Source organism: Aspergillus candidus (assembly GCF_002847045.1).
Source record: "Aspergillus candidus strain CBS 102.13 unplaced genomic scaffold BDW47scaffold_39, whole genome shotgun sequence".
NCBI lineage: Eukaryota > Fungi > Ascomycota > Eurotiomycetes > Eurotiales > Aspergillaceae > Aspergillus > Aspergillus candidus.
In genome coordinates, this window is record NW_020194044.1 from 157,135 (window position 1) to 183,155 (window position 26,021).

The window sequence follows — 26,021 nt, forward strand, 5'->3', positions numbered from 1 at the left end:
TTTTCATTTTAGACTCATATACTCATCTTCTATTCTCGTATTCAATTCCTTGCTCTTGCATTTCACAAGAATGTCCCTCCTCATCGGCAAAGTCGCCGCCATCACAGGCGGCCTGACCGGAATCGGCAGGGTACTCTCCATCTACATCACCTCTATACCAGACTAATCCCACCAGGCCATTGCCCTCGACTACCTCCGTCATGGAGCCCACGTCGCCATCAATTATCTCGGCTCTCCATGCGATGAACCCCTACTAGAGTCCTTACGCACCGATGTCGCCGCCCTAGGCGCCACAGACCGCTTCCTCGCCGTACCAGGCGATGTCTCGCAACCGGACACCGGGACGGCCTTTGTCGCGCGCACGGTCGACGCCTTCGGTCGACTGGACGTCTTCGTTAGCAATGCAGGGGTGTGTCAGTTTGAGGACTTTCTCGAGTGTGTCTCCCGCCCTCAGATTGCAGATCCACAGGGAAAGAAAGACAGCACTAACTGTAATAAGGGTCGACCCCACCCTCCTCAACCACACCGTCTCAACCAATCTCTCCGGCGCATTCTACGCAACCCAAGCAGCAGCCCGCCAAATGGCGCGCGCGCAGTCTCCCCCCGGCGGATCCATCATCGGGATCAGCTCCATCTCAGCGCTGGTAGGCGGTGCCGGCCAAACGCACTACACGCCGACTAAGGCGGGCGTGCTGAGTCTCATGCAGTCTTGTGCGTGTGCGCTGGGTAAATACGGTATTCGCTGTAATGCGCTTTTACCGGGGACGATCCGTACTCAGTTGAATGATGCTGATATGGCTGATCCGGAGAAAAGGAAGTATATGGAGGGCCGGATTCCGCTGGGCAGGTTGGGGAAAACGGGGGATTTGGCGGGGCCGGCGGTGTTTTTGGCGTGTGAGGAGTTGAGTGGTTATGTAGTAGGTTTTTTCTTCCTTCTTCTCTTTCTATTCCTTTCTTGCTTTTAGGGTTGTATTGATGCTGACGATCACAGACAGGGGCGCAGTTGCTGGTCGATGGAGGACTCTTTGTGAATCTCCAGTAGGTTATCGTAAATAGTTAGGTAGTAAAATAGGCATAATGTACAAGTCAGACCTCAATCCCATATGCCTCCACGGCAGTCCCTCCCCAAACTCTTCTCTTCTGTCCTTCGTTCAGGCCCTGTCTCTCGAGAATCCCCTCAACAATAGCCTGCCACCGTCCCCAGGACACGGCATTACCGCCGCCCCCAATATTGCACACAGGCCAGTCCGACCCGAACATCACCCGTTCGGGCCGAAAGCACCGGAAGATTACCTCCACCCAGGGCTGTAGCTGTTGCACGAGATCGAGGATGTCAGGATCCTTCTCCGCTGACAGCGGGGGCAACTCCGAGAATGCCCCTGACAGCTTCATGTACGTCTTGGGCCAGCGCGCCATGCGCTCGACCAGGGCCTTCCACGCGCGAAAGTCCATATGCTCCGTCGTATCGGAGCCAGAGAGTCGCAGGTTGGGTTTACAGAGGTGGTCTGCACCACTTAGTTAAGCCGGCCAAACAGAAAGAGAGAGAAACCCACTGATAATAACCGAAGTCTGCTCCTTCAAGGCAACACCTCCGTACACCGTTTCCATCATCTCAACGGCCTCCTCCAATTGCCACAAACCACCACTCCGCGCATCCACCCCCAAATCGAACGTCAACCCCTGTCGACCCAACCACTGAACACCCTCTATGAAATCCCTTTGTCCCATGACCCCCCGCGGCTTATCCTGCACGAGGTACCGCACCCCGCGGACTTTCTTCCACGCGGTTGTGTTGGTTCCCGTGCGGGCGCGCACCTGCGCCATGTACGCTTCAAGGGCGGATGGGCCCCCAGGGACGGGTGCCCATGGGATCAAGGCGAGACAGAGACGCTGGTCGGTTGCGGTGTGGCCTTCGCCTGGATGGGGCGCGCCGGAGATGATCCGCGTGAGGAAGGACACTTCGTCGAGGGGGTGCGTCCATCCGTGACCTTCGGGGGTGTCGTCGATGGAGGAGAGACGGTCAGTTTCGAGGAAGATGAAGCCGCGGGGTTGGGGGTGGGAGGCGTGTGTGGAGGCGGCGCGGTATTCGTCGACACTATGTTGACTGGCGAGGGGGCTGTCTTCAGTGTACCAGGTGAAGGTGGGGAGGTGGGATTTCGGAAAGAGGTGGATGTGGGAGTCGACGATTGGGATGGACATGATGATTGACGGTTGTGGTAGATTAGGAGTGAAGGTGTGAGGGAGTGAGTAGGTGGTGGGTTGGGTCATTGGAGGACTGGTATATAAAGCATGATGAGGGGAAGTTGTATAGCAATGTGGGGTCGGGGGTTGATCCCCCGAATCCACTTCCTATTTAGCCTATTTGGATGATTTATCCAGGCATTTCAACTGTCTTGCAACATCTTTCGAGTGTTTCTCTATCTGGATATGTATATAAATTGTATAAAGATGCCGGTCATGAAAGGCGTATTTCATGAGACTCATGCGGGCTTCAGAGTCTCGCTATCGTTACATCATGAATCTGATCTATGGTCTATCTAGAACCTTTCGGTCCTGTCTCAGTGCTGCAAGGACTGGAATGCTCCGGATCATGCGTCACCGCGACGGGAGTCCACGCGTAGGGTGATCCTCGGTACCGTCAATAGATTGACCATGAGGGAGCCGTGGCAGCCACGTCTAAGGTAAGTCTCATCCTAAGGGTTGTCGCTCACCCCGTGGTTTCGGCTTCCGTCCCGGTCACCCGCTTCGTAAAGTGGCCCTGGATCCAGCACCGGTACATCTTCAGCTTGCGCTGGCGGTTGACAATCATGCGATGATCGACGCCGAGCTTCTGGATGTCAAACACCCCGGTCGAAGGGGTCGACGCGTCGGTCGCCTCCGCGGGGGAGGAGTCGCCCTCGGGGGTCGGGGGCAACCCCCCTTCCGGCGTCCACCGACTCCACATGTGGTGCAGCTCTTCCTTGTCGAAGAAGTAGACGCGGGTTCCATCACCCCGAACGTAAAAGTTCTCCCCCATGTAACGTTGCTTCTTGAAGCGCACCTGGGCCAGATCGCCCCGTCCGTAGTCGCGGAACAGCACCTGACCCCCCGGCTTGAGCACGCGGTAGATGTTGCGCAGGGCCTGCTCCCACTGGGCGGGAGAGAGGGCGGAGAGGATGAAGATGAGGACGACGACGTCGACGGAGCCCTCGGGCAGGCCTGGGGGCAGGCCGTCGCCGTTCTCGTCCGGCTTGGCGGCCACATCCCACACGTCGGCGACGATATGCTTGGGGTCGTAATGCTGGCTCTCGCGCATGACCTTGACGGCGGTCTTGGAGAAATCGCAGGCGTGGACCATGAGTTCGTCGTTCTGGTTGTGGGCGACGAGGGGGAAGGCGGTGTTGCCGGCGCCGGCGCCGACCTCGAGCACGACCTGGGGCCCAGCACCGGGGCTGGTGACGTCGGCGAGAACGGGGAATTCCTGGCGCAACCACTTGCGATCCTTGAAGAAGTTGGCGGTGTTGTTCTTGTAGAAGAGGTTCCACCACTTGGCGGGGTCGGCGTTGAAGCGATTGCGGTCGAAGTCGGAGACGGGGGCCTCGCGCTGCTTGGCGTACTGGGTCTCGGCGAAAGCCTTGAACTCGTCATCGGGCTCGACGTGATCCCAGGCATTGAACTCAAAGACGTCGTCGCCTTCTTCAAGGTAGCGCGAGCCGAACAGGAAGGGGTCGGTGCGTTTCTGATTGTTGGAGGGGTCGTGGGAGCGATGAGCGGGGACCGTCGGAGGGGTGACGGATTGGACCATGGCGACGACCTCGTCTTCGGGGGAGAGGGGCATTTTGATTGATTGTTTATGGCATCAATAAATAAAAGAAGAAAGAGGAAAGAAGAAAGAAGAGGAGGAAAATCCAGGAGTGGAGGGAGAAATGAGAAGATGGAGAATGATTTGATGATTTGCAGTGGGGAAAAAATATTAAGAAAATTGAAAATAAAAAATAAAGATAAAAAAAAGATAAATCACATGATAGTGGTAGCCTGAGGCAGGAGTGCGGGTGCCTGGCCCCGCATGCCTGATTATGCCTGAACCGATGCCTTCACGTGCCTGAAGTGGTGCCTGAAAATGCCGGGATCAGTGCCTGAAAGGTGAGGAACAGATGACAGCCTCAGGCCACCAGATGAGGGGATGATCCTCAGGCACCCACAGATCCTCTCCCAATCAACCCTGATCCGGCCTCAGTCCTGTCTATAAATATGTCAATCTACATCATATCGATCTGGAATAGACTAATCGTTAGTCCTAGATACATAGATCTGATCAATCCAGTCAGAATCAATGGAGATGTCTTCCGTCGGATCCCTGGACGTCATGGACACACGAACACCATCCCTCCCCTGGTCAATGGATGAACTGGGATAAACATGAAAAATAATATTAAGAAATATTATTGAATAATGTGAACCCGTTCAGACCAATCCATTCAATCAAAAAGCAAACCAGAACCATACGGCTCCACTCGGTGGATCGCGACGTCATCCCACCCGACAATCCGGACGTTTTAATCATCATTTCCATTTGCTTTGCAGATCGGCGCTGCATTCCTTCGCATGATTCTTTTTCCTTCTCACACACAGATTCTCGTGTGTTTATCCCTGCCTTTCTATTCCCCATCACCCTCTTTTGTCCCCTCATTCCCTCAATTTCGCCACGTCGATCTTTAAAATCTCCAACATGCGTCGCCCTCACGTCAAGGTACCGTCCTAGCGCACTCCAGCCACTTCCCCAACCTCACTGACCGTTCGCAGAAGCAAAAGACCTCCCATGAGAATGGCGATACCCCTCTTCACACCGCAAAACCCACGGCTGTCTTTACACCCAAGGGAGGACGCACCCACACCCTGAGTATCGCTCTCCCTGGGAGTATTGTCGCCAAGTATGTCCTCTATACTCTCCAAAGAGGGAGAGAAAGAAAGTGAGCGAAAGGGAAAAAAAAACTGACCGGATAGTGCCCACTCCCCCGAACAAAAAACCCTTCTGGCCGGCACCATCGCCCGCGCCTTGGCCGTCTTCTGCGTCGATGAAGTCGTCATCTTTGACGACGATGAGGGCGCCCTCCGTCGGAACCGCAACCACCCCGACCACGAAGACTACGACCCCATCGCCAAGACCAGCGATGAACTAAACGCTCCGGGCAAGGGATACACGGCCTACTCTGATCCCTCCCACTTCCTGGCCCATCTCCTCTCTTACCTCGAGACCCCGCCGTATCTGCGCAAACACCTCTTCCCCATGCATCCCAACCTGCGCACAGCCGGCCTGCTGCCCAGCCTCGACATGCCCCATCATCTGCGCGCCAACGAGTGGTGCGACTACCGCGAGGGCATCGTCGTCGGGGAACCCCAGCAGCAGAATCACTACCACCCATACGGCCAGTACCAGTATCCCCGGCAACGCCGCCGCTCCGACCAGTCCATCCAGTCTGACGACTCCAACACCACCGTCGTCGACACCGGTCTGTCGGAGAAGGTCGTCGTGCCAAATGTCCAGCTGCCCGAGCACGCTCGCGTCACTGTGCGCTTCACGCAGCCGGGCGCTCCCCTCGCTGAGCCCGTCGACCCGTCGACCCCCCGCGCCGAAGCCGGCTACTATTGGGGGTACTACGTGCGGCGCTGTCGCTCTCTCTCCTCCGTGTTCACCGAGTGTCCCTTCAACGGCGGCTACGACCTCTCCTTCGGGACGTCGGAGCGCGGCGCTCCCGTCGCTGCAGTGCTTGAGGACGACGAGGGCGACCCGCGCGAGCGTCCCCCAGACTTTGGCCACATGCTCATGGTCTTCGGCGGCGTGGCCGGCATTGAGAACGCCGTGCGCAACGACCCCCAGCTGCGCGACATGGCCGTGCGTCCGTCGGAGGCCGGCAAGCTCTTCGATTACTACGTTAACCTGCTGCCGGGCCAGGGCAGTCGCACCATCCGCACTGAGGAGGCTGTCTGGTTGGGCCTGGCGAGTTTGCGGGGGGTGGCTGATGGGACTCAGCGGCCGAAGGAGTCGTATCGGTATAATGGGGCGTGATTTCTTTCTTTCTTTCTTTTTTTTTTTTAAAAAAAAAAAAAGTGTTGCACGTTCCAGGCGTCCATGGAGCATGCATACTGGCGTGGCGTTCGATCGGTTATAGATCAATTAACGTATATCATTACTAGCATTTAAATATATTATTACTACTATTAAATCAACCCTGACACATAGACACAATATCCCCCGGCACAAATCCCCTCAATATCTCCAGCAACTGTCCCAACGGCATCCACTCCATCGCCCCGTGGATCGTCTCCACCGTCCGTCCACCATACAACACCCGCGCATAAAAACCTTCATCTTCATCATCAGTCCGCCACACCTCCACGGCCACAGTGGCCCCCATCCCGGGCCACCGCAATGCCCGAATTCCCAACGCCCCCAACACAGGCCCCAAGTCCCCATCGTGCACGAAATTGTGACTATACACCCAGTCAGGCCGTCCCTCCATCACCCCCTCCAGCCGTCGCACTATTTCCCCGATGAATAGCCCGCCAACCAGCTGGATGTATTCTTCGGCAAGATCACTGCCCCTAAACCAGTAATTCCACTCCCAGTCGCCTGCGCGAAATACCTCCTCTGCTTGTTCCTGCGTCACACAGTTTTCGCCCTCCTTCTCGCCGTCTTTCTTCGCCCGACATGGCAAACTATACCCATTACACACGCGCGCCTGAAACGCATCCGCAAAGTGATCGAACGAGTTCATCCACGCTCCGTCTTCTTCCTCCTTACTTATATCAAACGTTCTCCCAAGGCTCTCCCGCAGAACCGTAGTAGCACTCAAGTGCTCCCTCCACGCCCTCGCCGCGTTCATCTGCTCCAGCACCCTTTCCCTGGCCGCACAGGAAAACCCACTATCAACCGTGTCGATCCCCTCCGCTTGCCGTCGCAGAGCAATTCCCCCGTCATAATCAGGCCACAGGCCGCGGAGCACAGCCCCAGCCGATCCCTGCGTCAGTGCGGACGAGCTCGCCCGCAGCCAGACCTGACTTGATGGGCCTGCCTCCGGGAGAGGGCCATTACCCCCGTAAACGGCCCGCAGGTCCCGCCCGTGTCGGTACCCGTCTAGGATACCCCCTTTCGTTAGTTGTGGGTATTGGCATGTCCCCGGGATGGTGTCTGTGAGGAAGGGATTTGTGGGGTCTGTGTAGGTCTGTCCGTAGACGGGGATGGGAGCGGGGTTGTTTTTATCGGGTGCGGGGGCAATGTAGATGTGGGGGTGGGTGTCGTCGCAGGTGTATTCTTGGTTCTGTTGCTGTTAGTATAGTTTGTTGTGTTTTTTGTATGGTAGTGGTGGAAAAATAGTTATATATATTGAGAGAGAAAGAGATACCTCTGGTAAGATATTATAAGGCGTCCTCCGCTGATGCCTCTGCATGTACTCCACATACACGAGCGTCGCAGCTACCGACCCATTCGCGACAGGCTCCGGCGCGACATAGGTCTCCGGTCGCGGATGCGGCATTGTACAGTAGTTGTAGCGGTCATGTTGATCGGGGTCGCTGGCGCGGTGGGCAGGGGCGCTGTAGATTCCGCCATGCGTGCCTTGGGTTCTGTTGGTGATGTAGGTCGTGTGGTTGAGCGCGACGGGGTAGAAGCTGATGCTGTGGGGGGATGCTGGCGAGGCGTGCGAGGAGGGGGCGAAGAGGGGTGTGTGGAGGAGGGTGAAGAGGGTGACCATTTGGTTGTAGAGGGAGGTCATCTCTATGTAGGATGTATCTAGTATCCGTGTAGGAAAGTTGAGGTTGGAGATGTTGTTTATGCCAAGTGTTGGTGTGCCCACATGCCCGATCCTCGTCTAGTTTGCCATTTATGGAGACTGGGAGTGATTGGAATGTGACTATCAATGATCATGATATCGAGTAGCTAATCTACAGCCTCCGCTTCTAGAGATACAGCATCTCTACCACGCATTGCTAGGCTTCATACATCTAACCGTCTCATCAAACCCACTTTCTACACTGTATCATCCTTGCGCTACAAGTCAACCAACACTCATCAGACATCAGCCTGTCCGGAACAGCGTCCGCATCCTCCGCATTGGCCGAGAGCAACGAGCCCTGTTCATCGCTGGGAGAACTCGGATCGGCCGCTGGAGACACCAGTCGCGCAGGATCAAGAACGATCTCGTCGCAGGATGTGGGTTCTACGGCGATTGGCTCAACGGCGCTAGGCTCAACTGTGATCGACAGAGAGGAGCCCCAGACATCCGTCGAGGCGATATGCGATTGTGGATCCGCTTGAGATGGATCCCCGGGTGGGTCGAGCGATCTGTCGGCATCCTTCTACGTAGGCACCACGATCAATGTGTAATGGGAGTATGCACGAGCGGCTGTCACACCCGAGCCCACCTCGGTGGCGTCACTAGGAGGATCATTGTCAGGAACAACAACCCCACCCTCTAGGATGGCTGACATAGACCCCTCCGGGAGGGACTATATTCAGAACATAGGCATCCGGGTTCCTGAATCTGTTGCGCAGAACACTCTCATTGATAACAGGATGGCGGAGATACCCCCATCTGAGGCGATGCCATCCGGTAGGTAGTCCGGCGCATGCTTGGAATCCATGACGGACGTCATAGACGATCTTAGTGGAAATCAATGTTGTCGACGATCACATCGAGGGAAAAAGATCAAGACTTTGAGACGACATCATGGAAGGGCGGTATCTGGCGGCAGAACACACTGTTTGCAGTGTTTGTCACCGGTTGCATCACTATTGATTCCATGTTCGTCATTTGGCCATTCTGCCATTCTATAGCAGATAAATGTAGTTTTTTCTGAAGGGGGATAGTAGGGGCTGGAAGAAATGTTGCAAAGTAATGTAAAAAGCGACTATAGGTCTCTCTCAGTAGACGGGCGCAATAAAGAAGAAGTGTGGTAGGGCGGTTGCCATAGACAACACGAGACAACGATGTCATATCTCCCCACTCCAGATCCAGATCTACCATTCTCTTCGTCTTCATCATCTACCTGGCTCATACTCTAAGTGGTCGCTAGCCATCTTGTCCTGTCTTTACAACCTCACACTACTCAAACAAACCAACAGTCCCGCTATCGCACATCCAAGATGCCCACCACACGCCGCCGTGGAGGCAATACCCAGGCGAGACTCTCCTTTGGCTCCCAGTCCAGGGTCAGCAAACCATCTACAGCCCCGCCGACAACATCGCAGAAAGCCAAAAACCTCGAACCCATTGGCTCTACGATCTCCCGCACCCCGTCGCTCGAAAATGTGTCCGGATCGGAGCCTGCGCCGGACACCCCCATCGAGCCCTCCCGGCCACCGGTCGCGGAGTTGGCCCTGAGGCAACAAGCCCAGGCGGAGCTGCAGCAACCTCTGTCGGAGAAGGATCAATTGGCGTTGAAGATCACGCCGAAGCAGATTGAACAATACTGGAAGGCAGAGGAAAAGAAGCGACGGGGACCCCGAGGTCAGTACTACGGGGGAGCACACCGACCGCCCTGTCTGGTGGAACGAGCTGACCGTTGGATGTTTGGTATTTTTAGTTCACCACGAGGACCTTTCCCTGCAGGAACACATTCTACGTCACTTCGACCTCTCCAGTCAATTCGGGGTACGTCCCTGCTTTCCCCTCCCCGAGGCATTCTCATGCCGTGGATAGCTGACGTTTGTGTAGCCGTGTATCGGTATTACACGATTAAAACGATGGAGGCGGGCGGATTCTTTGAACCTCAACCCGCCGATCGAGGTTCTCGCGGTGTTACTTGACGAGGAGAAAGGTGTTAGCCAGAGGGCATATGTGGACGAACTCATGTCCTGAGGGTTTTATTGATATGGTGGCCTTGTTTCTTCAGTGGTTTGCAACGGTTTATTTTGGATTAGCAGGGCGTTATTGTTTGTGACGATTCTAGACTCGACTATGTTGAGTATAATTACACCCAGACAGGAATGTATTCCTCACCCATGGTCAACCTGAAACCTTGGCTCTCTTCCAAATTAATTCTACGCACCACAGTGTACGGTGTGCAGAAATGGCGGGGGCTATTTTCTTTGGTTCCCCCGAACCTAGTTCGTCAGTATCCATCTGAGTTGGCCATGGAATGCCCCGGTGGTGCAGGAGCCACAACGCAGGGGGTCACATTGGGTGATCGATTGGATGTGATTACCACCGAGGACGATTTGCCTTGGATCGCCTGATCCCTCTGTAAGACCTGTACAACTTCATTGCTGCCTCGACAATCTATCAGCAATGCTCCGCAGCGGTGGATGCTACCACCGCGGCAAAGAAACCCTATCGAGGCGGGGTCTAGACAGACCCCAGCGCTTCCAAGATTTCGTAATGACTGGATAGCATCATCACCACAAGACAGAAGGACAACCCCTCTTCTGCTCAGAGGACGGAGATGGCCTGGACTGGCCTCCCTTGCAGCTCTTTTGCTGTAAGCAGGGACAGACGCACACCTCACAGAGTTTATGGATGCTTTCCCTCTGCCATTGGTGGAGGAATTGTATGACATGGCCTTGTCCCACGGATATGAACCTCCCTCTGGTGCCGATTGGGGGGTCACTTCTTACATTGTTGATGTATATGACCAGCTCAACTCTAATCACTGTGTGAAGAGGTCAGTTGCTGGTGATAAGCCAGTCCCAGAAAATCGACTGCTCAGGGACTTGGAGCCAAATCTATGGGAACTAATTCCGATTCGCGTCGATGGAGCTTCTCTCAGTTTACATGCAGCCACGCTGAGCCCTAACCACCTAGTAGAATTGATGAGCCCTGGCATACCTCAAGTTTAGTCTATACCATTGTATATTAGGCTGGATACTCTGGTCATCCCCGCACTGAAACTCCACACGAGTGCCTGTGATGATGCCTGCAATGCGCGTCGATGTACCACATCCGGTCATATTGAAACTCTCAAGGTACGAAGCATACGTATGCGGGCTACACAGAATCCTACCTGACAGTCCCTTGCGTAGACGAGAAGTCATCAAGGGAATGTTTGGCATCGCTGCTCTATCCTATCCTCTCCATGATCTGGTAACTTTCGCATTAGCAGTGACCTCGACATATGTACTGGTCAACATGTGAGGACTCAGGGCAGGAACTCATCATGTGCTCCGGGGGGAAAGTATAAAGCGGATTCGACCAACTTTTTCTTCTCCTTCCACTTCTTCTCTCTCTTACTCTCTCTCTCTCTTCTCTCCATACCTCCTTCTTCACCTCGTTCGTTAATCCATCATCCCATCACAACTCAACAGTCGTTTCAGCCATAGTCTGTATTCTACTAGTCCCCCATTATCTCTAACATCTTAATCTGTTATCTCAATCCCGGCTGTTTTAATATCACTTCTCACCATGAAGTCTTTTCTCGCCTTCGCTGCTGTCCTCGTGGCGGCTCTTGGGTCCGCCCAAATGTTGCCAGACATCCCCGGTTGTTCGGTGAGAACCTCCTACATTAACAAGGTAGGACTTCAACTAACTCACCGATAGATGCAGTGTTTTCTTGATGCCCTGATGAATGATGGCTGTCCGGGTCTGCTGGACTTTGGCTGTCATTGCCAGAAGCCCGAACTCGTCAGCAAGGTCACGCCCTGTGTGAAGTCGTCCTGTGGGATCCCGGAACAGGCGAGTGAGTTCTTTCCACTCTACTCGGCTGTCAGCAAATGCTTGGTTCACTCACAGTTTTCTAGCGGTGTCCGACGTGGTCATGAAGCAGTGCGCCTCGGCGGGCCATGCCATTTCGATCCCACCGGTTGGTGAGGCGACGCCCACAGATACCGCAACCAGTTCGACCGACACTGCGTCCAGCTCAAGCTCGCCCCCATCCAATACCATGTCATCGTCTGGAACGGGAGCAGCCACGGAAACCCCGTCGGGCGCTGGGTCGATGACACTGCCCACGGGATCATCCACAGGGGGTTCCCAGCCCGGCTCGTCCAACACGGCCTCCCCAACGCACAAAACGTCGACCTCGTCCACTTCGTCGACCATGCCAGGGCAGACCCATTCTGGCGGCGCCGCTCCCCCGGTCTTTACTGGCGATGCGACCCATGTCAAGCATAACATTGCGGGGGTTGCGGCTGCGGCTGCGGCCATTGTGCTGTTTTAATGGTCCACTGCTCGGAACGGTCGTTGACTGTGACCAGGCGTTGTATTGTGATGAGGGAATTGTGATTCTTAGTGTCAAAGCACAAGATGAATAGCTGTGATACGGAGATGGCTTCGGAGAATACGGCAAGGGAATGAGCCTGCCTGGTTGACACCATCAACTAATTACGGGTAATATTATTCTGTATTCCATCAGTTTGTGCACGTATTTTCCATCGCCGTCATTCAAGTGTACATTCTAGAAATGAAGTACACGGGACAGCCCAGTAACACAAACCCACGCCCCGCTCATTACCTCGTCGTGCATGCAGGTCCCTCACAACGACATGCATGCGTCCACGGGGCGGTCAATTCCTGTCCGCTGAGAAAACACCTCCACAATTGATACACAGGGATCAAGTGTAGCATAGAAAGGTCACATCAGCGAGGTTTAACTTTCCACCAAAGTGGCACAAAGACCGATAAACCAGCTTTTCTTTCCCCAAAGAACCCCCCCATCCAGCCCCATTCCCAGATCAGCCAACCGACACCCCACAACGCCCCAGAATGGACCCCAAAGAAACCACAGCCGAAGAGCTCTTTAATGCTCTAGGCCAACAATACGAGGACGCCTTCGCCGATGACGTCGAGTTTCGCACCCTAATCCACTCTGTCGTCGCTCAGCTCCCATCCGCCTCCCCCGTCCTCGACGTCGGCTGTGGAACCGGCCGCCCCGTGTCTGACATTCTCGCCCGCCACGGCCACTCCGTGCATGGGATCGACGTTGCTGAAGAGATGGTGCGGTTGGCCCGCTCCCAGGTGCCGGGATCTTTCCACAAGGTCGATATGAGACAGTATCGTCCCCCGCATCTATTCCGTGCCGTGTTTGCCATCTTTTCACTGTTTAGCTTTCCGCCGGCGGATATCGTGTCGATGGTGTATCGCTTTGCGGAGTGGTTGGAGTCCGGGGCGGTCTTGGTTTTGGCGGTGGTGACGAGCGATTCGCTAGGTGATGGGGTGGGCGACTACGATGGTGTTTGGGATTGTATGCGGGTTAGAAGACCCTGGATGGGTGCTGTGACGGTGGAGACGCTGCTCCCGAGTTCACGGTGGAGGAGTCTACTGCGCCAGGTGGGACTTACCCTGGAGATGGAAAAAACGTACGATTATCTGCCTCGCGGTCAGAAAGCAGACCAGACCGGTCGGCATCACTTGCTCGTTGCTCGGAAGACGGGCCTTGACCCGGTGTTTGGACCACATCCCGTCCCGGAGGAGTCGAGCTTGGGGTCGTGGAGACGCAATGAGACGGCGTGGCAGATCCTGCGGGACCGGCTCTTTCTCGATGCGGAGGGGAATGATATGCGTGATATTGTCCGCAGGGGTCGGCGTGTACTGGATGTCGGAGGGGCAGTGCGAGGTGGGTCATCCCGAATTTCTTCGATATATATTGGGGAAGATAGCTATGCTAACCAGATTCCCAGCCATCCTAGCCGATGGCCCAGCCTCCACGGGAATAGTCGAAAGCATCCCAGCGCTGTCCCAGACAATCCCTTTCCCAGACCACCACTTCGACGCGGCCGTCTTATACTTTGCCCTGGACTGTGTGTCGAACCGAGCCCAATGCTTGGGCGAACTCGCACGTGTGATGAATCACGACGACCCGAATACAGCAATAATCATCATTCAGGGTGCCCCAGAGAATACCTGTATACAATTGCTAAACTCGCGGTGTGTTCGTCTAAGCGCGGAGCATCCTCGTCCCATCCACCAAGGCTGTCTTTTGCAGACGGCACGGGATACGCTCGCGCATATGGGGTATATCAGTGAGAGAGTGCGACGTGTCAACGGTTCTTATGTCTTTGAGGAAGAGGATGTCACTCGTAGGTGTCAGGTTGCTGCCGACGCGTTGACTCGCTCGTGGTATCGCGACGAGCCCAACCGGTCCTCGATGGAGGAGGCTCTCGTGAAGGATTTGCGGTCGATATCTAGATGGAAGCCGGGACTGGGGAACCAATTGGCCGTTCTCACGGTACGATCGGGCTAGAATATTTCACTCTAGAATATATGGAGGAGATCTATTGCAGATCCAGCACGCATAAACTCGGTGTTGTCGAAGTATATACTTGCAGCCTCAGGCAACATCCCAGATGCAATGCAAACCAGACAAACTGCCAGCAAACACCACAACAACACATGACCCACCCGTGACCGCACCTGACCGCACCTGACCAACCTCGGCGTCACTCTGACATCCTCATCGACCGGGTTGAGTCCGTCAACATCGGATGACATCCTGCTTCCTCCCTTTCTATTTAATTCCCTCGTATTGCTACTCAATATATATCTATTGATCGATGAACTGGTTTCATCTGTGTTGCCATTATCTTTAATTCCGGTTCAGATCAGCGGTGTCGGGGTAGATGACGTTATCCCTTGCTGTACCATCCCATCAGCCCTGCTTTCTACTACTCCATCTATCCCTTCCAGACTAGGTCCCTTGATCTCAATCCCCATCAATAATCCTGTTATGAAGTGAAGAACATATCGACCTGCGATTCCTCCAATTTTGTTTTGGAACGGTCCCCAACCATGCGGGGACTCCACATTGCTGGCGTCCTGGCCGGTCTCGGCACGCTCTTAGTCCCATCGTTAGCTCAGGGCGAGACCCCCATTCACGAAGCCGGTCGCTGCGCGATCCGGGGCCACTGTGGGAAACAATCGTTTTTTGGTGGAGAGCTACCCTGTGCCGATAATGGCCGGGCTAAGGAACCTGACGCCGCGACGAGGGAGAAGTTGGTAGGCCTCTGCGGCACCAAGTGGGAGGAAACAGCGGTGTGCTGTGTAGAGGAACAGGTGAGCTCTACACGTGCGATGGGATGGGCTGGGTTGTGGGCCATACTAATAGGGAGCCTCTAGGTGGATGCGTTGGCCAAGAACCTGAAGCTGGCCGAGGGCATCATCTCGTCGTGTCCCGCCTGTCGGGAGAACTTCTTTAATATCTTTTGCACCTTCACCTGCTCTCCCGACCAGTCCCTGTTTGTCAACGTCACCGAGACCGACGATGCAGGCAAGGGGAAACGCCGCGTCACCGAGCTGGATAATCTCTGGTCGGAGGAGTACCAGAGTGGTTTCTACGACAGCTGCAAGAACGTGAAGAATGGCGCGTCGGGCGGAAAGGCCATGGATTTCATCGGCGGAGGCGCGAAGAACTACCAGGGTTTCTTGAAGTTCTTGGGAGACAAGAAGTTTTTGGGCAGCCCCTTCCAGATCAACTACGAAACCGACCCCGGGCCCGATGCCGACGGTATGAAGGCCTTGCCCGACCATCCCAAAGCCTGCAATGATCCCGATAAGGCGTTCCGGTGCTCCTGCGTCGATTGCCCGGATGTCTGTCCGGAACTGCCCGCTGTGGAAACCGACCAGCACTGTTACGTCGGCCTGCTACCGTGCCTCTCGTTTTCGGTCATCCTTATGTATTCGGTGTTCTTACTCTCTGTGGTCGGGGCGACCAGCTACTTCACGTACCGAGACTGGCGCCATCGCAAGCCCGACCGCGTCCGGCTCCTGCAGGACCCGGCCTCCAGCGACGAGGAGGATGAGGGCGACATCGTCCACGCGGGAGGCTATCTCGAGCAGTCGCGAGGTGAATATAAGTTGAACTCGACGTTGGAGAGTTTATTTAGCCGTATTGGTGGCGCGTGTGCCCGGTTCCCCGCCCTGACCACCGTGTCTAGTGTGGTGGTCGTGGGGCTTTTGAGCCTTGGGTGGCTACGGTTCGCAGTGGAAACCGACCCCGTCCGGTTGTGGGTGAGCCCGACGTCCGCGGCTGCCCAGGAGAAGGCATATTTCGATGCCAACTTCGGCCCCTTCTACCGGGCCGAGCAGGCGTTTCTCGTGAACGATTACGGGCGGGTCCTGAATTACGAGACCCTGAGCTGGTGGTTCGACGTGGAATCTCGTGTCCGCCGAATGATCTCCCTGGAGCGCCAGCAGTCTCTGGATGAGATCTGCTTCAAACCCACTGGTGACGCTTGTGTCGTTCAATCGCTGACCGGATATTTTGGCGGGTCCGTCAACAACCTCGACCCCGAAACCTGGCGCGACAGGTTGCAGCACTGCGCGGATTCGCCCGGTGACGTCAGCTGTCTCCCGGAATTCGGTCAGCCGCTCAAGCCGGAGCTGATCCTCGGTGGCTATGAAGACACCGGCGATGTCTTGGACGCACGGGCCCTGGTGGCGACCTGGGTGGTCAACAACCATGAGCAGGGGACCACCGCCGAAGCGAACGCCATTGACTGGGAGAACAGCTTCAAACGGATCTTTGAGGTGGTCCAGGAGGAAGCCCACGAGAAGGGCCTGCGCGTCTCGTTCAACACCGAAGTGAGCATTGAGCACGAACTGAATAAGTCCAGCAACACGGACGCCAAGATCGTCGTTATCAGCTACGTCATCATGTTCATCTACGCCTCCCTGGCCCTGGGCTCCGTCACCGTCACCTGGCGCTTTCTCCTCGCCAACCCGTCCAACGCCTTGGTCCAGTCCAAGTTTTCCCTGGGCATTGTGGGAATTGTCATTGTCTTGATGTCCGTATCCGCTTCGGTTGGTTTATTTGCTGCTGCCGGTGTCAAGGCCACCTTGATCATCGCGGAGGTGATTCCATTCCTCGTGCTTGCGATCGGCGTAGACAATATCTTTCTGATCGTCCACGAGTTTGAGCGCGTCAACGTCAACTACCCTGACGAAGAGATCGACGTGCGGATCGCGCATGCGGTGGGCCGGATCGGCCCCAGCATCTTCCTGTCGGCTGTCACGGAGACAGTAGCGTTTGCGCTCGGCACCTTTGTGGGGATGCCGGCAGTGCGGAACTTCGCCATCTACGCGGCCGGTGCCGTCTTCATCAACGCGGTCCTGCAGATCACCATGTTTGTCTCGATCCTCGCCCTGAACCAGAAGCGCGTGGAAAGCCTTCGCGCTGACTGCCTCCCCTGCCTGACCGTGCGCAAGGCGCAGTCTGGCGTGCCGAGGGATCCCCTCTACGACGATTTCGAAGACGAGGGCATCCTCCAGAACTTTATCCGCAAGATCTACGCACCCTTTCTCCTAGAACGCCGGGTCAAGGCGGTCATTGTGATGGTCTTCATGGGCGTCCTGACCGCTGGGTTGGCTTTGATTCCGAAAGTGGAGCTAGGATTGGATCAACGCATTGCTCTTCCGAGCGACTCGTACCTCATCCAGTACTTCGACGATATGAACACGTATTTCCAAAGCGGGCCTCCGGTGTATTTTGTGACTCGGGACGTGAACGTGACGGAGCGGAGCCACCAGCGGCAGCTGTGCGGGCGGTTCACCTCCTGCGAGGAGTACTCCTTGCCGTTTGTGTTGGAGCAGGAGTCCAAGCGACCCAACGTCTCCTACATTTCGGGCTCGACTGCCAGTTGGATCGACGACTTCTTCTACTGGCTCAATCCGCAGCAAGACTGCTGCGTGGACGATGGCAAGCCCTGTTTCGATGGCCGTGACCCGGCGTGGAACATCTCCCTGCACGGCATGCCCCAGGGCGAGGAATTTGTGGACTACGCGCAGAAGTGGCTGCATGCGCCGACAGACGCCTCGTGTCCGCTGGGCGGCCAGGCTGCGTACAGCAACGCGCTCGTGGTGGACCCCGAGCGGCTGACCACGGTGGCCAGCCATTTCCGCACGATGCATACGCCGCTCCGGACGCAGGAGGATTTCATCAATTCGTACAAATCTGCGCGCCGCATCGCGCGAGGCATCTCGGAGGAGTTCGGCATCGATGTTTTCCCATATGCCAAGACATACATCTTTTTCGACCAGTACGTGTCGATCGTGCCGTTGACGGCCGCCCTGCTCGGGGCTGCCGTGACGATTATCTTCGCCGTCACCACGGTCATCTTAGGGTCTGTGGCGACCGGGGCGGTGGTCACCGCTACCGTGGTGATGATCCTAGTGGACATCATTGGCACGATGGCCGTGGCGGGGGTGTCCTTGAACGCCGTGTCGCTAGTGAACCTGATCATCTGCGTGGGCATCGGGGTGGAGTTCTGCGCGCACATCGCGCGGGCGTTCATGTTCCCGGCGGAAGGCGTTATGGAGATGGTGCCGACCAAGTTCCGCGGCAAAGACGCTAGGGCCTGGGCGGCCCTGGTCAACGTCGGCGGCAGCGTCTTCAGCGGAATCACGGTCACCAAACTGCTGGGCGTGTGCGTGCTCGCCTTTACGCACAGCAAGATCTTCGAGATCTACTACTTCCGGGTGTGGCTGGCGCTGATCGCGTTTGCGGCGACGCATGCGCTGATCTTCTTGCCGGTGGCGTTGAGCTATTTTGGGGGCGAGGGGTACGCCTATTAGAGTACCATACAGGATACAATGAAGTTCAGGTTGGATAGCGTAGCTACAATATGATTTCGTTGATACTGCTGCGGGGTAGAATAATACTAGAGTAACATGTCGCATCTATGCATCTAGGATATACATCAACAAGAAAAGCGTATAATCAAGCAGTAACGCCCGCCTCATCCGGAGGCGCCAGCTCCTTCAGCGGCGCCGGAGTCAGAATCCGCCTGGCATCGATCAACGGCGCCGCTGGATTCAGCTCCAGCCCAAACCCAGGCTTATCCAGCACCGACACGTCCAAATAGCCACGCACAGGAATCGGCTCGTTCAGAAACAGGTTCCCAAACACGGGCTCGACAGTGCGTCCGTCGGGCGAATTTGCCAGATACTCCTGGAACGGCGTATTCGGCTGCGACACCACAAAGTGGTACGAGTATGGCCCCGATGCGTGCGGCACAACGGCGATATCATACGCAGCCGCCAACGCAGACACCTTCAGCAGCTCCGTCAGTCCCCCCACCCACATCACGTCCGGCTGGACGATGTCCAGCGACCGACCCTCGACCAGCCTGCGGAACCCATACCGCGAGAACTCGTGCTCCCCTGTCGTGAACCGTGCCGTTGGATGCGCCCGCTTCAGCAGGGCATGGCCCTCCACGTCATCCGGCGACAGACACTCCTCCCACCAGTCGATGTCGATCCCCGCCGCCTCGCACCGCTTCACCAGCTCGATCGTGTACCCCACCGTCAGCGACATGTAGCAGTCTACGCGAAGCGGGAAGTCCGGCCCGACGCTGTCGCGCTGTTGGCGGAGGTAGGCCACGTTCTTGCGGAGCCCCTCGATGCCCTCGTCTGGTCCGTGTGGCAGCGCCACCTTGGCCCCGGAGAATCCCATCGCTTGTGCGGCGCCTGGCTGCGGCCCCGTGCAGTAGAAGTCGAGTCGAGACCGCGTCGCGCCCCCGATCATCTTGTACACGGGCTCCTGGCGCACCTTGCCGACGAGGTCCCACAGCGCGAGGTCGATCACCGAGATGACTGCCACGGGGAGGCCCTTGCGGCCGTAGAACATGGACGCGCGGTACATCTTTTCGAAGAGGTCGTTGACGTCGCGGGGGTCTATCAGCATCACCATCAATTATCAGTTCTTTTCTCCTCTTCCTCGTGTATTCTCGGGATGCGAGTGTGGTAATAGGCGAGACCTACCAGCCCCCAGCAAGAACCGCTCAAAATGTTGATGCACCAGCCAGCAAGCAGGAGGACCTCCGAACCCCGTAGCGAATCCCTTCGTGCCATCGGTGGCTTCGATCTCGACGCAGAAGGACCCCAGTACGTTGATGCCCCAGGATGTGCGCGAGCCTCGGTACTGCGGCCAGCGGGTCATTGGGGTGGAGATGTTGCTGTCGACGAGCCAGTGGCCGCCTTTGACCTACTTCATGTAAGTATATGATGGATTTGCTTGGTGGAAGGGAACCATGGAGGGGCGCGTTGGTACATTATGGTAGTCGCCGCCGGAGCCAACTCCCTCAATGATAAAGGTACGGATCTCCTTGACGCGGGGGAATGGGGATGGGGAGCCCATGGTAAGTGCTGATTTATCCAGAGACTTCAAATCAATAGACAATATAGTATAAAAAGAAAGAAAAGAAGATGGAGGGGAATGTCGCATATTTGAACGACTCCATCGTGGGATCGATTTACCCCGACATGGAGGGGTTCGGGTCAGTTGCCCCCGAGATTCCCCACAGTCTGGCGCGAGATCATCGCGATGGTGATGAGATGGAGTGGGGGAGATATATGACTGTTCCTCGGCCCATGTGAATGTACGCGGGGCTAGATAGTTTCAAAATCTATCGGTCTGTCGTTGGAGTGCTTTGGGATGGATGGTCAATTAAACAAGCGTAATGGATATCATAATCGTATGTATGTAGATACATCAGGTATATCTAGACAGGAACAGAAGCACCGTCTGACTGTGACTATTCATATAAGAAAGAGAGTTCTATATGAGTACCTAACAAGTTCACAACTTGGCTCGCTCCCTCCACTCCTTCTGGAGCTCCATCTCTCCCCGCACACGAGAGTGCGCACCCTGTTGCAGCAGCTCATCCACCTCCGCATCCGTCAGCGTCACAGCCTCCTCCCACGGGATCGACCGCTCCGAACGCAGTTTGTACGCAATATAGGTCAGGGTGTCCATCGGTCGAACCGTGCCCGCCACGGCTTGGCGGCAAAAATCCGCCATGCCGTCGTAGAAGCGCTTCCCAGCGGCGGTCTTGATCATGAGCAGCGCGAAGCAGTGAGGCATGCCTTCGAACTGCTCGACCGTCACGGGGACCCCGACCGAGTGCATGCGTCGGGCCAGAACCAGCGCCTCGTCTGTCAGACCCTCCTCGCCGAAGCTCATGAACACGGGGGGCGCTCCGGCCCAGCGCTCCGGGGGCGCGGTCAGCGGCGACACGAGTGGATGTAGGACGGCGTTGGCGTTGACGAAGAAGTCGACACGCGGTGGTTTGCAGGGCCACACGTCGTCGGCGGGAATCGGCAGCGGTCGGAAGATGGACTCGGGGGACTGGGCCGGCACGGGTAAGTAGTCAAAGTGCGCGTTGAGTGTACTCGAGGGCAAACACCGCATGATGTCGCACCAGGGCGAGATGGTGGCCACGCCGCCGGGGATTTCAATGGGGATCGCCTGCCCGTGGAAGTGCACGGTGGGACACACCCGACGCAGGGTCAGCAGCGTCTGCAGTAGCACGAGGGACAGGTTGCCCCCCGCGGAGTCGCCCGCGAGGATGATCTTCTTCGCGGGGACGGGGGCGTGGAAGGAGCCCGGGGGCGGTGCGATGAGCGACAAATATGCGACGAGCGCATCGACGAGCGCGGCGGGGAACGGGTGCTGCGGCGCCAGACGGTATCGCACTGACAGCACGGGGGCCCCCGTGCGCTTGGAAAGCTGTGCCACCGGAACACGATGAGTGCAGGGATCCATCAGGAAGTATGCGCCGCCATGGAAGTACAAAATCACACTGTCCGACGGGGCTTCTGCCCGAAGCGCGTCAAACTTGGCGTCCTCTGGGATGTCAGGCAACGGCTCATTCTTGTCCACACCACTGCGATAACCCGTCCACTCTGCCTCCACCGGTCCCACGCCGGGGGGTTCGAAAGTCTCCCCACCAGATTGTAGATCCTCAAAGGCTTTGCGCACGGCGTTGCAGACGTCCTCTCCGGGCGCCGGGAGGGTCACCTTGGACACCCAGATGGGACCCTTGATGCCCGGGTCGCGCATCGACCCTTTCTGCTGTTTACTGACGGGGATCATAAAATTCATGAAGGACCGAATGACGGCGACAGTCAACTCCGTTCGTAGATCTTGCTTGCCCGCGACGGGCGACAAGCGTATGCCATGCCATAGCGTAATCTTCAGGAGCATGGGGATCCTCACCAGGATGGCCTGGAGCAGACCCAGCGGCGAGCTGAGACTCATTATGGGCTATTTCTGCCACCCACCAGAACCGATTGATAGTTCTGCCGACTGAAAGATGTCGAACGACCTAGTCAACGAGGAAAACTACCCCGGAGTCGCACCGCGCCACCGCAGTTTCGTCCATACTAATAAGTGGATCCGGCACTGCGACGGGTTGCCTCGGTTCCGAGGATGTCTCCGCTTCGCCCTTGAGCCCCGCTGCTAGGATAACTGCAGCAGTTCGTCCTCCATCGAATTGGCGTGTGATTATCGACCACAATCCGTCCCGATCGAGTGTTGATCGTGATCGTGACGCGTTGTCGAGAATGAAGATGAAGATTTATATTTGAAGTTTTTCCGGTCGAAAAAAGGCACCCCTTGTCAAACCAGACAAACACCCGGCCTCAGGTCCCCCCCCACCACGTGACCTTATCGGACCATTCTTCGTCTCCACTTTGTCTTCTTCTCTTTCTCCACTTCTTCTTCTGCACTTCTGCATCGTCCCATTTCCTATGACTCTTGAAACTGTGGGAGAGGTTCACTCGATCCCCTCCTCTCGGGAAACCATGAGGCCATGCTTAAGAAATCAAACCCTTTTCATTGCGGGCGACTATCACTGCTGAACCCCGCCAGCTCCGTCTCGCCACTGGCGTCATCGCACTGCGTCCACGGGTCTCGACGGTATGCCACCGCGCAGGGTGATCTCTCCTGGCCCTCCACCACGTCGTTTACTCCCTACGATCTCTTTAAACAGGACCGGCTTGCCCCCTACAAGAAGTCACATTTCTATGAACTCGTCAAGGTCTACCACCCCGATCGACCGTGCAACGATCACCCGCTATGCCGGAACATCTCCCCCGAAGTGAGACTCCAGCGATACCACATCCTCGTCGCGGCCCATGAGATCCTTTCTGATCCCTCCAAACGGGCGGCGTATGACCTGTCCGGCTCGGGGTGGAATTTGCACCCTCCCGACAGCGCTCCAACTCCCCCCTGGGCGCGGCCGGCGTGGCGCGGCGACGGTCCGATCTATGGCAATGCAACATGGGAGGACTGGGAGGCGTATCATAATCGACACCAGCCCAAGCAGGAGAACATGGTCGATCATCGGACCTTTGCGACGTTTGTCATCCTCCTCGTCCTGTTTTCTGGCTCCGTGCAGGCCTCGTGGATCAGCAATCGCAGCGCCGGGTACGACGACCGACTGCGGCAGGTCAGTGAGGAGTCCGGTCGGCTGTTGAATGGGCGTCGGGAGAGTACGGCGAAGCATCTGGGCTCCAGCGAGGCCAAGTTGCAGGATTTTCTCATCCGGAGAGATCCGTCAGGGTCGGGATTGAAGGGGGACGAGCAGGAGGTATACCAGGATGTCCTCCATTCTTCCAAGGGCCGGAATGTTCCTGGCCCAGCTGACGCGGCGCGTAATTTGGCCGAAGGGCCGGAGACTGCATAGTCATTGACGCCCCATGGTCGTCAGTGACTGGAGGTATAACTTATCTTAGTTTTGTTTGGAATGTGTAAATAGTGCATCTCCTTCAAACAATGTCTATTCTTGTCATGAGTCCACGGGGTGTCACTCACTTCACGGATACTATTCTGGTGTCAGTACATAGACGAGTCCTGTCTGACTTGTTTGAGTCTCGTGTCATAGCGATGACCAGCCCCCGTGCATCGTCATTGTTTCAACGACCGCGCAACAGCTTCTGCGCAATGCAATGCCACGCCGTTGAGTACGCGGTGATCGAGAATCGGCACTTCAGACATCAATTCTTTAGAGAGGTATCAGTCAGATATGAGTTATGTGTGTTGGCGTGAGCTCTCAAACAATGACCCTCTGATAATTGTGCGTTGCAACAATCTCAACCGCACCAGCACCAGGCAGCGGCGATATTTGATTTAGGATGATATTATTAAACGAATACGTCATGGAACAATCCGGCCATACACGCATGATCCATAAACCATACTCTCCTAAAAAGAAAGGAACGTCTTGTTCACACAAAGTGAGGCGTCCCGTTCTAAAATTGGCCACAGCCGCGACAGTGCAGCACATCCGACCCACATGCCCACCGTTCATCTGCGCCAACACCGCAGACACGTAGACGCGAACCACTGATCCGCACCACTAACTGGTAGCCTTGGCACTTTCAGATGGCCCCGTCGATGGATACTTGCGGGTTAGTGCTGGGTGATGTCGCACATGCAGTGGCCTTGCAATGAGGTGGCCGGCACGACTGACCGCCACTTTGGGCGGAAATCAAAAAGGTTGTAGTGCTGGAGGTCGCTGAAGATTTGTAGCGCGATGAGGGATGGTAGGTATTTTTACCTTATGAGGAGAGAAGTGGAGAGAGAGAGAGAGAGACAAAGAACGTGACATGGAATGCTCATGATGCCGTTGATTCCGTTTTTGCTCATCCTGACAGGGATTACGCTGTTCCTCTCGCGACGACGGTATACGGCTGTGGGAGCTCGCGTCGCGCCGCCCCGGGTCGTGGTCAAAGGGAATACCTTCTCAGAGATTGCAGAGAAACCTCAGCCGAAGGCTGTGGAGAGTCGGAAAACTGACAATGTGCGAAGCGCCTGTGTGATCGGGGCTGGCCCTTCCGGTGAGTGGCACTATCAAGGTATCGGGGTCCTGATCGAGAGCGATGCTAATGATGATAGGAGTCCTCACGGCGCTGGTCCTGGCCGGCCAGAACCCTCATGTTCAATTTCACGTCGTCGACGGCGATGAACGTCGGATCGCGGCGTGGAATTCCGACCGTGCGCCCATCGGCGAGCCTGGCGTCGAAGAGCTTCTCTTCAAGCAGGACGCCGTGCTGGTGGACTCGATCAAGTCGCACCGGAAACTGCAGCAAACCGATCAGGGGGCATTGCCTGGACATTTTCCTCCGCCGCCTCGACCACGGAAGCTGCTGAATATCAACTTCTCCACCAATGTTCTCGGCGGCATTGCGGCAGCGGACTTGATCTTCCTCTCCGTGGATATTCCCGCGATCACCTCCACAGTAAGTCGCGTGCGGGCCGTCGCAAGGATCCACTGACACGACACAGGAGGGCCAACAGCATGACCTCGATCTATCGAACCTGGACACGGCGATCCGGGCGATTGCCCAGGTCTCGCGGGGTTATAAGATTATCGTGCAACGAGGAGCAGCCCCATGCGGCACGGTCCCCTATATCAAGAAAATGGTAAGCGAGATCCCAGTGCACCATCCTCACGCTCAACTATTGACCCAGCGCAGTTGAAGGAAACGGCGTCGCCGTCCGCATCTTTCGACGTGCTCTCCAACCCCGAATTCATCTTCCCCGGGACGATGATCCACAACCTCCTCTACCCACCCTGCGTCATCATCGGTCACATCTTCTCGGAGGATTCGTCCCCCGAAGCGCTCACTGCGTTGAAACGACTGTACACCTCGTGGATCCCCGAAGACCGCATCGTTACGATGGACGCCTGGTCCGCGGAACTCGGAAAGATCGCAACGCATGCGCTTCTGGCCCAGCAGATCAGCGCCGTAAATTCGCTAGGTCTCATTTGCAAATCGACCAAGGCTGATTTCAACCATGTCACCCGCATCCTGGGCATGACGCAACCCGTAGGGCTGGGGTTGGGGGCCTCGACGCCGATGGAGGTCCTGTGTTTAGAGAACATGGCGAAGGAGATAGGACTGCACAACGTGTCTGAATATTGGAGCAGGGTTTTAGGGATGAATGGACCCCAGCAGGTGGTCCAGAAGAGTTGACTGTTTTGACTGTAGCATTAATGATTGCATGAGCGACGGGTTATATATAGTTTGATAGCAATTTCAGCGAATAATGAGTTTTGTATGGAACCTGCCCACCAGGGTTGACCGCTGTAAATTGCATATTTCCAAATTGGTCTGCTGAATCTCAGCTATTCTCCGCAGCTCTTGATCTCTTGGTACTTGTTTCTGACCAGCTCAGTGACTGCGATGATGATTCTCTGATCTCCAAGAAACCAGGTCGAAACAAACACAACAAACCAGCCCAACATCCAAACAAACACGATCTTCTCCAACGACCCGAATTGTTCATCCAGCTCGCTTTCTCGACCTCACATCTCATTGCCGAGGAAATCA

The 26,021-nt window shown here is 56.1% G+C and overlaps 13 protein-coding genes across 13 annotated transcripts; 8 read left to right on the forward strand and 5 right to left on the reverse strand.

Annotated features, from left to right (window-relative positions):
* Positions 1 to 70: 70 nt before the first annotated feature.
* On the forward strand, positions 71 to 1,042 carry BDW47DRAFT_127607 (SDR family NAD(P)-dependent oxidoreductase; the record flags this gene model as incomplete). Its single annotated transcript, XM_024816740.1, has 4 exons — positions 71 to 130; positions 176 to 435; positions 500 to 917; positions 992 to 1,042. The coding sequence occupies 4 exons, from the start codon at positions 71 to 73 to the stop codon at positions 1,040 to 1,042; spliced, it is 789 nt and encodes a 262-aa protein (XP_024670063.1).
* A 44-nt stretch (positions 1,043 to 1,086) lies between these two features.
* BDW47DRAFT_54741 (uncharacterized protein) lies at positions 1,087 to 2,264 on the reverse strand (the record flags this gene model as incomplete). Its single annotated transcript, XM_024819286.1, has 2 exons — positions 1,554 to 2,264; positions 1,087 to 1,505 (listed from the first exon to the last, which is right to left on the reverse strand). Exons 1-2 carry the CDS (start codon positions 2,197 to 2,199, stop codon positions 1,087 to 1,089), a joined length of 1,065 nt encoding a protein of 354 aa, XP_024670064.1. The 5' UTR covers positions 2,200 to 2,264.
* Positions 2,265 to 2,447: 183 nt separating this feature from the next.
* On the reverse strand, positions 2,448 to 4,169 carry BDW47DRAFT_109381 (tRNA(Thr) (cytosine(32)-N(3))-methyltransferase). Its single transcript, XM_024813453.1, has one exon. The coding sequence runs from the start codon at positions 3,815 to 3,817 to the stop codon at positions 2,708 to 2,710; it is 1,110 nt and encodes a 369-aa protein (XP_024670065.1). The 5' UTR covers positions 3,818 to 4,169; the 3' UTR covers positions 2,448 to 2,707.
* A 338-nt stretch (positions 4,170 to 4,507) lies between these two features.
* Positions 4,508 to 6,172, forward strand: BDW47DRAFT_109384 (RNA methyltransferase). The gene is made up of 3 exons (XM_024813454.1): positions 4,508 to 4,729; positions 4,783 to 4,910; positions 4,984 to 6,172. Exons 1-3 carry the CDS (start codon positions 4,709 to 4,711, stop codon positions 6,044 to 6,046), a joined length of 1,212 nt encoding a protein of 403 aa, XP_024670066.1. The 5' UTR covers positions 4,508 to 4,708; the 3' UTR covers positions 6,047 to 6,172.
* Positions 6,173 to 6,181: 9 nt separating this feature from the next.
* Positions 6,182 to 7,719, reverse strand: BDW47DRAFT_109386 (histidine phosphatase family protein). The gene is made up of 2 exons (XM_024813455.1): positions 7,383 to 7,719; positions 6,182 to 7,298 (listed from the first exon to the last, which is right to left on the reverse strand). The coding sequence occupies exons 1-2, from the start codon at positions 7,512 to 7,514 to the stop codon at positions 6,204 to 6,206; spliced, it is 1,227 nt and encodes a 408-aa protein (XP_024670067.1). The 5' UTR covers positions 7,515 to 7,719; the 3' UTR covers positions 6,182 to 6,203.
* A 1,299-nt stretch (positions 7,720 to 9,018) lies between these two features.
* On the forward strand, positions 9,019 to 10,271 carry BDW47DRAFT_109391 (putative DNA polymerase delta subunit 4). The gene is made up of 3 exons (XM_024813456.1): positions 9,019 to 9,485; positions 9,562 to 9,629; positions 9,693 to 10,271. The coding sequence occupies exons 1-3, from the start codon at positions 9,122 to 9,124 to the stop codon at positions 9,834 to 9,836; spliced, it is 576 nt and encodes a 191-aa protein (XP_024670068.1). The 5' UTR covers positions 9,019 to 9,121; the 3' UTR covers positions 9,837 to 10,271.
* An 816-nt stretch (positions 10,272 to 11,087) lies between these two features.
* On the forward strand, positions 11,088 to 12,323 carry BDW47DRAFT_109393 (CFEM domain-containing protein). Its single transcript, XM_024813457.1, has 3 exons — positions 11,088 to 11,459; positions 11,511 to 11,649; positions 11,711 to 12,323. Exons 1-3 carry the CDS (start codon positions 11,376 to 11,378, stop codon positions 12,127 to 12,129), a joined length of 642 nt encoding a protein of 213 aa, XP_024670069.1. The 5' UTR covers positions 11,088 to 11,375; the 3' UTR covers positions 12,130 to 12,323.
* Positions 12,324 to 12,637: 314 nt separating this feature from the next.
* Positions 12,638 to 14,326, forward strand: BDW47DRAFT_133004 (uncharacterized protein). Its single transcript, XM_024817715.1, has 2 exons — positions 12,638 to 13,524; positions 13,589 to 14,326. Exons 1-2 carry the CDS (start codon positions 12,675 to 12,677, stop codon positions 14,149 to 14,151), a joined length of 1,413 nt encoding a protein of 470 aa, XP_024670070.1. The 5' UTR covers positions 12,638 to 12,674; the 3' UTR covers positions 14,152 to 14,326.
* Positions 14,327 to 14,392: 66 nt separating this feature from the next.
* ncr1 (sphingolipid transporter NCR1) lies at positions 14,393 to 18,573 on the forward strand. The gene is made up of 2 exons (XM_024813458.1): positions 14,393 to 14,960; positions 15,024 to 18,573. Exons 1-2 carry the CDS (start codon positions 14,697 to 14,699, stop codon positions 18,474 to 18,476), a joined length of 3,717 nt encoding a protein of 1,238 aa, XP_024670071.1. The 5' UTR covers positions 14,393 to 14,696; the 3' UTR covers positions 18,477 to 18,573.
* A 48-nt stretch (positions 18,574 to 18,621) lies between these two features.
* BDW47DRAFT_119079 (enolase C-terminal domain-like protein) lies at positions 18,622 to 20,040 on the reverse strand (the record flags this gene model as incomplete). Its single annotated transcript, XM_024815294.1, has 3 exons — positions 18,622 to 19,577; positions 19,665 to 19,887; positions 19,954 to 20,040. 3 exons carry the CDS (start codon positions 20,038 to 20,040, stop codon positions 18,622 to 18,624), a joined length of 1,266 nt encoding a protein of 421 aa, XP_024670072.1.
* Positions 20,041 to 20,407: 367 nt separating this feature from the next.
* Positions 20,408 to 22,336, reverse strand: BDW47DRAFT_109400 (putative lipase/esterase). The gene has a single exon (XM_024813459.1). It carries the CDS (start codon positions 21,940 to 21,942, stop codon positions 20,482 to 20,484), a length of 1,461 nt encoding a protein of 486 aa, XP_024670073.1. The 5' UTR covers positions 21,943 to 22,336; the 3' UTR covers positions 20,408 to 20,481.
* Positions 22,325 to 23,977, forward strand: BDW47DRAFT_109402 (J domain-containing protein). The gene is made up of 2 exons (XM_024813460.1): positions 22,325 to 23,398; positions 23,500 to 23,977. The coding sequence occupies exon 1, from the start codon at positions 22,496 to 22,498 to the stop codon at positions 23,369 to 23,371; it is 876 nt and encodes a 291-aa protein (XP_024670074.1). The 5' UTR covers positions 22,325 to 22,495; the 3' UTR covers positions 23,372 to 23,398; positions 23,500 to 23,977.
* Positions 23,978 to 23,979: 2 nt separating this feature from the next.
* ugd2 (putative UDP-glucose dehydrogenase Ugd1) lies at positions 23,980 to 25,795 on the forward strand. The gene is made up of 4 exons (XM_024813461.1): positions 23,980 to 24,524; positions 24,583 to 24,926; positions 24,973 to 25,110; positions 25,164 to 25,795. The coding sequence occupies exons 1-4, from the start codon at positions 24,299 to 24,301 to the stop codon at positions 25,662 to 25,664; spliced, it is 1,209 nt and encodes a 402-aa protein (XP_024670075.1). The 5' UTR covers positions 23,980 to 24,298; the 3' UTR covers positions 25,665 to 25,795.
* Positions 25,796 to 26,021: the final 226 nt, after the last annotated feature.